Consider the following 12,436-nt stretch of genomic DNA (forward strand, 5'->3'; position numbering starts at 1 on the left):
CAGCTAGTTCTTGCAATTCCCTTAAAGTCCTGGGGGTAAGGTCATGTGTTTGCCCTTTACGTCATCATCAAGCTCTCCCTCTCTGAGTGAGGGCTGGGCTGGGGATTGTTAGGAGAGAAAAGGGAGGGGGTCAAGGCTGTTGCTGAGTGTGGTGAGCAGGGGGAAGAGGTGAGGGGGAAGTTCTGTGACAGTCCCAGGGGAGGCAGGGCGGATGCTGAACACAGGAGTCCCTGGGACTCCTGCCGGCAGGCCGAGCTCAGCGCCCGGGAGCCCTAAGGGACCCTGCGAGGCAGCTGGTGGGTGTCGTGGACTGGGTTCTGAGCCTTGAGCTGCAGCGTCAGGATTTGAACCCAGCTCCAACTCCAGCACTCTCTCATCCTTCATCTCGCAGCCGAGTCCCATAGGGGCTGCCGCACAGAAAGCCTTCAGCCCCTGGACAGGAGTCCTCGGGGAGCTGGCTGAGATTTCTGGGCCGCCGCTGTAGCAGCAGAGCCCCGCGCCCCTCCCGCCTGGCCCAGCCCCAGGGTGGTGTGGGCAGTGCAGCCCCGGCCTCAGAGGCGCTGCTGGCTTAGACCAGGTCCTGTTACGTGTGTGGTGGCCTGCACCCGACGACCGTGCCGGCAGTGGCCTGGGGACTGCAGACAACCGCCCGCAGTGGAGGAAGCCAGCGTCCCATGGCGGGTTCGAGCCTGGGGGCCCATGCACTGGCGAGTGCTCAGTGCACTGCTCGGGGAGGAGCCGCGGGGGAAGGTGTGCAGCACATCGGCAGGGGGAGCAGGCTAAACAACGTGTAAACTGCAATCCCAGTATTGCTAAAATTTAAAAATATAAAAGCTAAGAAAAATACCAAAATGGTAGTAGTGATCCCAGTCTTTTTAAAAAATATTAATTCACTAAAAAATACACCAAAAGGATAACCCTGTGTTTTCTCCCTGAGGTAATAAAGTCAGGGTGGCTTTTACATTTTCCTTCGTGCTTTCTTTTCCGTTTTTTTCTACTCAGAAAAGCCATTTGTCTTAATGTGGGGAAGAGAGAGAGGCAGGGCCCAGTGGAAACCTATATGGGTTTTTGGATTCTAAAGAGAGAAGGCAGAGACATTGATCTGTTGCTCCACTTATTCCCACTCATTGTTTGCTGCTTGTGTGTGCCCTGACTGGGGATCGGACCCGCAACCCTGGCAAATAAGGACGATGCTCTAACCGACTGAGCCACCGGGCCAGGCACGCCCATCACTTGGAAGGTGTGAATATCGCACTGACCCAGGGAGGCATTGGGGACAGGTGGGGACGGGAGGGGACGGGAAGGACGAGAGGGGAGGCCTGGGTCTCTCCAGCTGAGCTGTGCATTTGTTAATGAGCTTCAGCGGCTCCTCCCCTGGGAGCAGCCCCGGATCAGTGCACTGTGAGGACAGTCCCCTCGCCAGGCTGCTCCTCCCCGCCCTTGTTCAAGAAATCTGCTCCTAAGGTCTTAATTTGTACTTTTCAGGCATGTCCCTGTTGAGCCCCCACCCCATCACATACCCCTCTTTCAATTCAGGGCCGCCTCTGTCTCCCCACGGCCCCTGCCCCTCAGACCCAGAGGGACTGGGAGTGGAGGTGGGGCTGCAGGGGCAGGGGCCGTGGGGAGACAGAGGCGGCCCTGCTGGGCCAGCCGCTCTGTCCCGTTCCTTCTCCCCCCACAGGTGGCAGCCTCTGCTGTAGACTGGTGGCAGGGGAGAGGACCGAGGGATAGTCTGAGGAGAGGGAGTCTGGGACCTTCTGGGAGGTGATAACCCCGTCACCACTGCTCAGCCTGAGAGGGTGCTGCGCTGAGAGGAGCCCGTCCCAGAGGGGCTGACTGGGCACTGGCCCGGAGGGGGAGCCTGCTCCCCCCCGACGTGCTGCACGCCCCCCAGGGTTCCCCACACTCTCCAGTGCATGGGCTCCCAGGCTCGAACCCGCCACGGGACGCTGGCTTCCTCCACTGCAGGTGGTTGTCTGCAGTCCCCAGGACACTGCCGGCACGGTCGTCGGGTGCAGGTCACTGCACACGGAGCAGGACCTGGTCTAAGCCAGCAGCACCTCTGAGGCCAGGGCTGCACTGCCCACACCACCCTGGGGCTGGGCCAGGCGGGAGGGGGCCGAGTGCACCTGTCTCCCCGTGCAGACCATCCTAGGCTGGGGAGAGGGGGCTGGGGAGAGGGGCCCGGGGAGAGGAGGGGTGCAGGGCCCTGCTGTCACGCCCTGTGCAGAAGGTGAGCTTCCCCAGGCTGCCGGTGGCCCTGCCCTTGTGCTCTGGTTGCTATGTAACGCTGAGTTTGGGGAGTGGGAGGTTGGAGGGATGGTCTTCAGGGGCTTATCACACTGTCCCCTGCTGGGTCCCAGCTTCCCCGCTGGTGGGAGGAGGGGCAGGCTGGGCTGTCCCGGGAGAGCCCAGCGAGGAATCTGGTCCCCAGACCTCATACCATTGTCCACCCAGCACCTCCATGCTGAGGGCTTGTCTCCCTTGAGGAAGGGCCGAAATGTCCTTTGGCCATAGGTCTCAGCCCTGGGCTCAGACAGGAGGGGGGCTCGGTGGTGGCTGGCATCCTCGCCCCTGCGCTGCCTGTGTGGTGGGAGGTGGGCAGAGCATGGGCTCCTGTAGATTCCGTGGCCCTCAGGGCACCTCCGGGTCACCTTTTGCCAAGGGACTGAGCCCTGTGTGCCTGGGAACAGTCCGTCTTCGGGGTGAAGCTCCAGTGACTGCCCTCCGCTTCGGTTCTTGTTTGGCTACGAAAGGGGCAGCTCTGTGCCCTGAATACGCAGGGACTGGGCTGTGTGACCTCAGGCAAGTCACCCTCCCCCCATGAACCTCAGCTTCCTCATAACTAACCACTGGGAAGGCTTCCCTCTGCCCCAGCAGGACCGCTCCCTTCCCCCGCCCTCCACAAGGGACTCACCCGCCCTCCCGCTGGCCAAGAGGGTCCACAGCAGGGGCCAGCTCCCCCAAACGTTCCTTCTTAGTCCTCTTCTGGTTCTGAATGGAGACCAGTCCAGCACTCCAGCAGATAAAGAAATTTCCAGCAAATGTTAACAAGTGAGATGCCTTTCGAGATCTGAAAGGACTGTCCTCCTAAAATCGTGGTCAAGAAGACTGGAGACAAACAGAGCCCCGGAGGAGGAAGGACCGTCCGCCTAGCCCTCCCTCCTGCCTGGAGCGGGACTGTCCCAGCTCCCAGAGGTGGTTCTGCCGTCTCCGCCCCTGCCCTGCAGGAAGCCCCTGGCCCCCAGTGCCCCCACCCAGACCCTGCCCTTCCTGCAGGCCCCTCTGCCCTCTGTCGCTACACCCAGGGACCTGGGGCTTCAGGGGCCGCTCAGCCCACCCGGCCTGGCGCTGGGGCCCGGGGAAGGCCCTGGCAGGAAGGGGAGAGCGCGGACGTGAGTGGGCTGACGGAAGGGAAACTCCCAGTCGCCACGCAGGCTCTGCTGCTCACGGGGCCCATCGAGGAAGGACAGTGCTGACGAGGTGCCGCTCCTCGGGGCACGTTCGCCCTGCCCCTCTCTGAGCCCCACAGGCCGGCTGGCCTCCCCTGGCAGCCTGCTCCAGGTCCCTGGACATCGGGCCTGGGCCGTGTCCTGACCGTCTGTCCTTCACGGTGCGCCTTGGCCAGCCCTCCCCCCATCTGTCTGCACTAAGAAGTGGGGCTCTGTTCAGTTAAAGAGGAAGCCCTGCTGCCCCCCAGGGGTAGAGAAGGGGGGGCAGGGAGGGGGAAGGGGGGCCCAGGGAGGGCACCTGCTGAGGCCCTGGTGGGTGCCGGGCAGCGGGCTTCTCCCACTCGGAAGGGCATGTCCCAGCCCTGCGGTTCCCCGGCCACTGCCCTTACCTTCCACTCTGCTTTGTGTCCAACACCCCACCCCCGCCCCAGCAATTGGAGGAGCCCGAGCTGCAGGAGTCTGTCAGGTGGAGGTCTCACTGTCCCTCTGCCGTTCGCTCATGCGCTCTGCGACCTCGGATGAGTCCCATTGGTCGTCGGAGCCTGTTTCTTTGTGTAATGTGGACGGTTTCTACCTCAGATGTTAGTTGGCAGAATTTTCAGGTGGTCGATGGAATGCAGGCACAGCACCGGGCGTGTGGGGACCCCGTCTGCATCCGTGCACGCACCTCCCCGCAGAGCAGCAGGGGCCCAGGAGCGCTCGCCCTGCCCCAGCGCCCAGTGGCCCTGAGGACCGTGCGGGCTGGTCCCTGCCGGTGTGCTGCCCGCGGAGCAGGAGGACCCCGCGGCAGGAAGCGGAGGCTGAAGCCCAGCGCATGGGGAGGCCGCGGCCCACCTCCCTCAGGGACAGCCCAGCCTGCCATGTGCTGATTGGTTACATTGTCAGATTCACCTACACGCCGAATCGGTTAAATCTAAAAAAAATCTCTACTGACGGAAATGCTTTGGCCAATGAGCCGATCAACTTTGTTTGCTCCCTAATTATTAACTCACGAAGAACTCAAGCAGCCTGGCATGTGGTCAGTCTTGGTGACTGTTAGTGTGAGGGAGTGGACGGCATTGGTTCCTTTCTCCCTTAGTGAGAGGGTGTGGTCGGTTCCAGAATGAAGTTTCTTGCCTTTGAGGATTTGTAGTGTGTGTGTGTGTGTGTGTGTGTGTGTGTGTACATAATAGCCCTGGCCAATTTGCTCAGCGGTTAGAGCATTGGCCCATGGACTAGAGAGTCCCAGGTTCGGTTCTGCTAAGGGCATGTACCTCGGTTGCAGTTTGTCCCCGGCCCTGGTTGAGGTCTTGTGGGTGGCGACCAGTCCATGTGTCTTTCTCACATTGATGTTTCTCTCTCTCTCTTCCTCCCTCTTCCCCTCCTGCTCTATCTGAAGATAAATGCAAAAATGTCCTTGGGTGAGGATAAAATACATAGGTAGGTAGGTAGGTAGATAGATATATTAATGTTACTATTACATACTTATATATATATTCAAACTAAATATATGTGTATGTACATATATTAAAAACTAATGTCTGTTCAGACCGTCCCACAGGACACGGGTGTGGCAGGCTCAGGCGGTAGGAGGCCCTGCCTGTGTCCAGGGCGTCTCTGGCAACTGTTTGCTTGATTTCCCATGATCCCCTTTGTTTCTGCTTTGCTGCCTCCTTCTCAAAGGTGCCCATTCTCCTGCCGGGTCGGTTACTGAAAGCTTATGAGTAAATGCCGGGTCACAGCAGGAGGTCGGAAATACTGTGGAGCACCCTCTTCGAGGTTCACTGTTGGTTCGGGGCAGGTCCTCGCTCGGTGTCCTCATGATCAGGTAGAGCAGTCTGGGCAGGTGTCTGCCCCCTGCCTCTCCCCTCAGCACACCTGGGTTTGGGCCCAGAGGGTGCAGGATGGCAGTGGTGACGCCGGGGTCAGTCAGCGTAGGAACTGGCAGCCGGCCTGGCCCAGGCACCTTCTGCAGGCCCCGGTCCCTGTCCCAGCTCAGGGGTGTGCGCTGCGGCTCCTGCGCCCGTAGCCACCGCAGGAGGTCACGTCTGGAGGAGCTGGCCAAGGACTTCCCTCTTTCATCTGTGAAAGCAGTGCCTCCCTCAGTAGAGTCTAGTCCAGAAAGAGCCCTGGAATCAGGAATTGGCCATGTCGGGCCTGTTAGATGGGTGGGGAGACAGTCCACTCACGCGATGGACAGCTTGCTGCCTGGGAGAATGGGGCGATCCTGACCCCAACCTTACACCAAAACGAACTCTAGGTAGGACTCTAGGTAGGAGTCCCCTGTAGACTGTGAAACTGCAAGATTACAGGGAGAAATGTGGGAGAATTGTTATAAATCCCGGCGAAGGGAGGTCTTTCTCAGCCCACAGAGAAGCCCACTGGGGAATTGTGCAGGCCTAGTGAGAAGTCCGAGAAACCACAGTGTCCACCCTGCCACACGGAAAAGGTTGACTCCTTCCTCTGGGAAGCATCCCTGTGACTCACGCCCAGAAGACGGACAGCTGCGTAGACGGACAGCTGCGTAGACGAGCACAGAGGGAGGCGCAGGCCGATCCCACGCCCGCGGCCGAGCTTACGCGCCATGAGGCCCGCGGTGGCCGGTGCTATCCGGGCCGTGCGCCGAGCTGTGAAGTGGGGTGACTAGCTCCCGCCAGGAGGTGGGGGAGGTGAAGCCTGGAGGACACGGCACAGGGCAGAGCTGTGAGAACACGCCGTGGAGAAGCGGGAAGAGATGCTCGGGCCCCCTGCAGGGTCACCACTGCGGGACAGGAAGTGCTGGGGTGAGCCCCTCCACAGTGTCCGACCACAGGAGCAGGCGCCACACCACCGCTGGGCATGTGCTTCTGTTGGACGGGTGCTCACGTTCCACTGAGTGGTCTCTTCTGGTGGTCTCCCCAGAAGCGACGCAGACGTCAGAAACCCATCCTTGGGAGGAAACTGGTTGCGTAATCCGTGGTCTGTCCACAAGCTGGGCGCCACGCAGCTTCAGAGTGAGGCAGGTCTGCAGTGCTGTGCAGAGCTTGCTCCCGGGCTGGGCGGCGAGACCAGGTGTCACAGGAGCACGAGAGCCACCTCCGGGAGAGTGAGCGGTGTTGCCCCTGCGTGCGCGCCCCGGGCCCTGGATGGCGTCCGGGCAGAGGTGACTGCTGTGCCGAGGGGGCGGACCCGTGAATCCTCCTGTTCCGTAATCTGAAAGCACCTGTCTGGTGATGGACATTGCCGTGAATCAGTAAAAGGCATTGCCACGGGCTCAGCAGGGAGCAGGGTCCGTCTGCTCCGATCTAGCTCCTCCACTAGGTGCGGCACCTCTGCCCTCTGTGGACTGGAACAGAACCTGACGCACGGGTGTGGCGTGCCGTGGGAGGGTCACCGCCCGCTCGTGCTGAGCAGTGGGCTCCGCTTGGACCCGCCCTCCCTAGAGCAGGGACGCCTTTTCATTACCATCCCCCCAAGACTCCTCTCCTCAGGGTGAGGCTGGTGCCTTGGGTGCCCGCCCCTGTCACCAGCTACCCGACTGAGGTGATGGTCACAGGCTTAAGTTATAGTCATTTGTGAGGAAGCTTGGGATTTCCGCCTGTCCTTGCCTTGGCTGGGTGTGCAGTGTCCCCAGGGCCTGCGGTGCTCACCTGGTGCGCTCAGGTGGGCGCGGCGGCTTGGGCAGGCTCTGCTGTGCGCACACGCCTCTCGCTGCCTGGCCTGGCCTCCCTGGCACCTGGGTCTCACTCCCTGTTGGTGCCTGCAGCGGAAGAGAAGAATGTGGTGCGGAGGCCGACCCGAGGCCCTCACTTCCCCTGTCTGCTCCCAGGGGCCCAACGTGATGGAAGAGCAGGACCTGCGGGAGATCGGCATCAGTGACCCCCAGCACCGCCGGAAGCTGCTCCAGGCCGCACGCTCCCTACCCAAGGTGATGCCCACAGCTCTGCAGCGTCAGCCTTTGCCAGAGCCGGGGCGAGCTGGGGTCTGGGTGTGCAGATTGCTCTGGGGTGTCTGCCCTCATCCTGGGGGACCCAGAGGGCGGCAGAGTCCTGTTCTCATCTTTGCCCAGTCCCGAGGCCCAAAGGGACAGTGAGGACCGGGTCTGGCCTAAGGACGGGTGCAGGCATCTGCCTGGTGTGGGAGCCTGGTGCCCACAGGCTCGGCTCACAGAGGCCCCTTCGGTCCCCTGAAGCACCCGAGAGCAGGCCCGCCTGGGACTCCCCTGGGGCCAGGGGCCGGTGGGCCTCGCCGCTGTGCTGGCACCGAGTCCAGTGCCCCTTCCCTTCGTCTCGCCGGAGCCCAGGGAGCATGAACCAGTCCCAGCAGTGAGGCCGGTGCCTGCTTCCCAGACCCTGTGTTTCCTCGTCCCACCAGGACATGACCCCCTCAGACACAGGGGGGGGCCTTCTGCAAACCCTGCCCCACCTAGCTTTACTTAGTGGGGCCACCTTCCCCAGTCCCCGCAGGCCGTGGTGGTCCCAGAGGGGGACCTGAGACCGAGCCACAGTGGAAAGGGCTGTCAAAGGGAGGGACTCGGGGCTGGGGCCACGGACCCAGAAGCTGGCCTGTGCCTACCCCAGCGGTGGCCTTGGTGTGGCTGTGTGAGCCGGCCGGGGTCTCCGTGGTCCGGGAGTGCTGAGCTGGCCGCCCCGCCCCCTCCTTGCCCCGCAGGTGAAGGCTCTGGGCTGCGACGGGAACAGCCCCCCATCAGTGCCCTCCTGGCTGGACTCCCTGGGGCTGCAGGACTACGTCCACTCCTTCCTGTCCAGTGGCTACAGCTCCGTCGACACCGTGAAGAACCTCTGGGAGCTGGAGCTCGTCAACGTGAGCAGCGCAGCCAGGCCCTGGGCCGCCAGCTGAGAGGGGACAGGCCAGCCGCCGGCTGACCGCCGCTCTCCTCCCACCCAGGTCCTGAAGGTCCACCTGCTCGGCCATCGCAAGCGCATCATCGCCTCCCTCGCGGACAGGCCGTACGAGGAGCCGCCCCAGAAGCCCCCGCGGTTCTCCCAGCTGAGAGTGAGTTGGAGGCATGGACAGGCCCATGGGTGCTGTGTTGTTAGGAAGTGGGAGGAGGATTAGGAATTCTTCAGAGAGGGGCAGAGGAGCCTGCACCTCTGCCCCAGGCGCTTGCTTGGGCTGGTTATTTATCAGTCAGGTGCCTCCCATCTGAGGAGTACGTAGGAAAGACAGTGCTAGGAGAAGCAGGAATCCAACCTCGAGTCCCGGGCTGGGCGGCAGGTCTGAGCGAGGAGGCAGCTACGCTCGGGGGCGGGGCAGCCAGGGGCCGGAGGAGCCCCTTCCGGACAGTGTGACATGAACCTGAGCCTGACACAAAGCTTGGAACACACAGCAGGACCTGGTCCCTCGCCCCCAGTCTCCTGGAGGAAGATTCCTGTGGCGGGCTGGGTGGCTGAGACCTGTGACAGCCTCAGGTGCTCTGTGGCTCCAGCCAGGTAATTCCTGGCTGCAAAAGCAGGTGGTCCGGGGTGCCTGTCTCCCAGCCCTCGGGGCTGAGCTGCCTCAGAAAGTGGGTGCTGTTCTGTCCTCCTCCTGCACGTGGGGAGCTGGGCAGGCTGGTTCTGAGGGCCGCGCGGCCGGCGCTCAGCCGTGGAAACTGCTCTGGTCCCGGCTCCCAGGGCAGCAGGTTCCCCCAGACCCACGATGTGGCAGATCGTTGACCTTCCAGAGTGGAAGCACGTCCCAGCCCTGGAACCCCTTTTCCTGTGCAGCTCCAGGCCAGGGGGTGCGCTAGTGAACTGGGGGTGCTCAGTTGCCCACGGGACTGGAGTCGGGGCTCCCTGGTTCCAGCAAGAATTTGGCTGCTTTGTCTGTGCCCAGGCTGGGCCCAGCGAGCCATGGGGTGCCTCCCAGGCCCGCACCTGTCCTGTCTCACTGCGCCGCCCTGAGGGCCCGGAGCAGCCCCGGGACTGCTCACCCCTGCAGCCTCGGCCCTGGCCTGACGGCCCCGTCTCCCCTGGACTTGTCCCTGCTGCAGTGCCAAGACCTGCTGTCCCAGACGTCATCCCCCCTGAGCCAGAATGACTCGGGCACCGTGCGGTCCGCCGACCTGCTGCTGCCTCCTGCGGACGCGGGCAGAAGGCGGCACGACAGCCTTCCTGACCCTGCAGCACCCTCTCGAGTGGAGCGCTTCAGAATCCAGGTGGGGAGGAGGGGTGTGCTGCAGGCAGGGGTCCCCTTGTTCCTCTGGGCAAGAGAGGGCCTCCGAGCCCCGGCCCCCTGCTGGGCACTGCTGGGCTGGCACTGGGAGCGGTAGAAAGACACCAGCCTCTGTGCCAGGCCTCCCGCGTCTGTGTGGCCTGGCCCTCCCTCCGCAGAAGGCCCCCTGGCCACCGCCCCTGAGCTCCTCCCGTCTCAGCCCTGCCCTGGCCTCTTCATCCTGACCCTGCCCATTGCCCAGACTTCCTGTCCCCCCGCCCCTCCCCCTGCAGCCTGCTCAGCTCAGCTCTTCCTGCTGTTCTGTAGCCCAGTGGGCGTCCCCACTCAGCTGCACCCCCGCGCTTGCCGTTGTGCATCAGAGCTGCCCTCCAGGTCGGGTGCCCTCGGCCCTTGTGGGTGAACTTCAGCTTCACTCCTCTCCTCTGAATTCACACTTCTCACGTCTGGGTCCGGGCCTCTCCCTGCCTCTGCGAGCAAGGCTGTGATTTGTATCAGCTTTAGAGGGAATGTCATCTGCGCTCTGGCTGCTCAGCCCGGAGACTGCACGTTGCTGGGAATGGGAGTCGTGACCACTTCCTGGGTCTGGCCCTCCTCCCCATCCTTCCACGAGTGCCCGAGGCAGGGGCCCGCTGTGCCACGCAGGGACTGCAGGGGGCCCCACCCCGTCCCCACTGCTGCCCGGGCTGTGGGTGCTCAGTGTTCACCCCAGGACCAGACCCAGGGCCCAGGCTGGGACGAGTCTTCCTTCCGGGAACCTAGCGCCTTCCCCCTGCTTCATGCCCTGAGCTGCCCGCACAGACCTGGTCTCCCCTGTAGTTTTGGTCATTTCCCATCTCCATTAAGACTCCTCTCAGACGTCACAGAACCTTCCCGGCTGAGCCTGCTTTCTGTGCCGTACGCCCTGTTTCTCCACCTTGTCTCTGGTGCCTACCTCTACCACAGTGCCTTTGCATGGCTGGCTGCCTCTGCTGTCCTCACGCGGGGAGCGGGGAGCCAGTCGCTCCTCTGGAGGGGTGGGTGGGCAGACCTGTGACCTGTGTGCTCTGCAGGAAGGGCACCGAGAAGCCGGGCTGACCCTTCGGCCCCCCAGCCTTGCCGCCCCCTATGCCCCTGTGCAGAGTTGGCAACACCGGCCAGAAAAACTCATCTTCGAGTCCTGTGGTTATGAAGCCAATGTGAGTTTCCCCTGCCCTCCCAGCCCAGCCAGCCTCCCTGCTTCCTGTCCCCCAGTGCGCACCCACACAGCCCTCCCCCCCAGGCTCAGGGCTCTTCAGACACTCCCAGCACCTGGGGTGGGGCCTTCCTGGCTGGCAGGGGGCAGGGAGTCGCTGGGAGAGGGAGCCATTGGGTTGGGGTCCCACATTGGCGGGCTCACTCCCACAGTACCTGGGCTCCATGCTGATCAAGGACCTTCGAGGGACAGAATCCACACAGGACGCTTGTGCCAAGATGCGGGTGCGTCATCTTTGTGGGGTGAGGGGGGCTGGCAGGGACGGAAGTCAGCAAAGGGGGGTGCCAGCTACAGCCACCTGGGCCCTTCGTCAGGAGAGGGTGGGGATGTGGCTGGTGGCTGTGGGTCCCAGGGGCTGAGCCCTGAGAAGGGGTGTTCACAGGCTACCCCTGTTTCCTACAGAAGTCCACCGAGCACATGAAGAAAACCCCTACCATTATCCTGTCCATCACCTACAAAGGGGTCAAGTTCATCGATGCCTCCAACAAGGTGCACTTCTCTCCCTGTCCCTCAGCCCGTGCTCCTCTCCGCCCCACCCAGCCCGGTGCTGGTCTCTCACGCACCCACACCTCCTGGCCCCGGGGTGCGTGTCAGGGCCACCTCTGCGTGCCCCCCGCATGGGTGCCCTCACCCGCCTGCGTGCACAGAGGCCTTTGCTGGTGCGAGCCCCTTAGTGAGCACAGGACTCCCACACTCCTCGTGCTGGGCACCCCCCTCGGACACCCCTCTCTCCTGGGCTGGGGATTGGATGTGAGCATTTCACTCTGCCAGCTGCCGTAGTCGAGGGTGGAGACCCCAAACCTAAATCTGGTGAGGTTAGACACGGCCTCCACCGAAGAAGTAGACGACGTGGTGTGGGCCGTGGCGTGGGCCGCCGACCGGGCTTGGACACAGCAGGGTGCCCTCGAGTCGAGGTTCCAGGCCCACTTTCCTCAGCAGAACGTGATCGCGGAGCACGAGATCCGGAACATCTCCTGCGCGGCCCAGGACCCGGAGGACCTCTGCACCTTCGCCTACATCACCAAGGACCTGCAGACTGGCCACCACTACTGCCACGTCTTCAGCACGGTGGACGTGGTGGGTGGAGCCGCGCTCTGGCAGATGGGAGGGCTGGGCTCCTGGCAGCCGCCCCGCTGGTCCCTCTGTGCAGCAGAGATGAAGCACAGAGGAGGAAGGCGGCTTGTGCAGGGTCCTGGGGACAGGCTCTCCTGCTTCTGGCCAGTGTGTCAGCCCGCCGTGGCCTTTGTCTCCCCCAGTGCCCTGTGCCTGCCTCGTGGGGACACGGGGCCCACTTTCCTCCTCATTCTGGGCGCAGGTGCTGGGCTGAGGGGAGCTGCCCACGGGCTTGGACAAGCGAGAGGACTCTGTCTGCCCTGAGACAAGGCCCCAGGCTGTCTCCTCCCCCCAGACTCTTGTCCAGGTCCCTGTCACCCTCAGGGAGAGGAGCTCATTCCTAACCTGCAGCTGCTGCACCAGACAGCCCAGCACTCCCAGCCCCAGGCAAGGGGATGGCCTGTGCCAGCCTCCTGGGCTTGCTCTGAAGACGGAGGAGCAACCTGCCCAGTCCGCCTTGCTCCCGGCTCTAACCCGCCCCGTGTCGGGCAGTTCTGTGGCACAC

The 12,436-nt window shown here is 63.0% G+C and overlaps 1 protein-coding gene across 4 annotated transcripts in view; it reads left to right on the forward strand.

Annotated features, from left to right (window-relative positions):
* The window catches only part of ANKS1A (ankyrin repeat and sterile alpha motif domain containing 1A), a 188,399-nt gene that overhangs the window by 170,265 nt on the left and 5,698 nt on the right, over positions 1 to 12,436 (forward strand). For all 4 annotated transcript variants that reach the window (XM_036248247.1, XM_036248246.1, XM_036248248.1 and 1 more), the window contains 8 exons: positions 7,240 to 7,338; positions 8,082 to 8,234; positions 8,319 to 8,426; positions 9,406 to 9,570; positions 10,637 to 10,762; positions 10,971 to 11,042; positions 11,221 to 11,307; positions 11,758 to 11,895. In XM_036248247.1, coding sequence (XP_036104140.1) covers positions 7,240 to 7,338; positions 8,082 to 8,234; positions 8,319 to 8,426; positions 9,406 to 9,570; positions 10,637 to 10,762; positions 10,971 to 11,042; positions 11,221 to 11,307; positions 11,758 to 11,895 — 948 coding nt within the window. The remainder of the gene's footprint in view (positions 1 to 7,239; positions 7,339 to 8,081; positions 8,235 to 8,318; positions 8,427 to 9,405; positions 9,571 to 10,636; positions 10,763 to 10,970; positions 11,043 to 11,220; positions 11,308 to 11,757; positions 11,896 to 12,436) is intronic.

Source organism: Molossus molossus, unplaced genomic scaffold (assembly GCF_014108415.1).
Source record: "Molossus molossus isolate mMolMol1 unplaced genomic scaffold, mMolMol1.p scaffold_m16_p_8, whole genome shotgun sequence".
NCBI classification, from domain to species: Eukaryota; Metazoa; Chordata; class Mammalia; order Chiroptera; family Molossidae; genus Molossus; species Molossus molossus.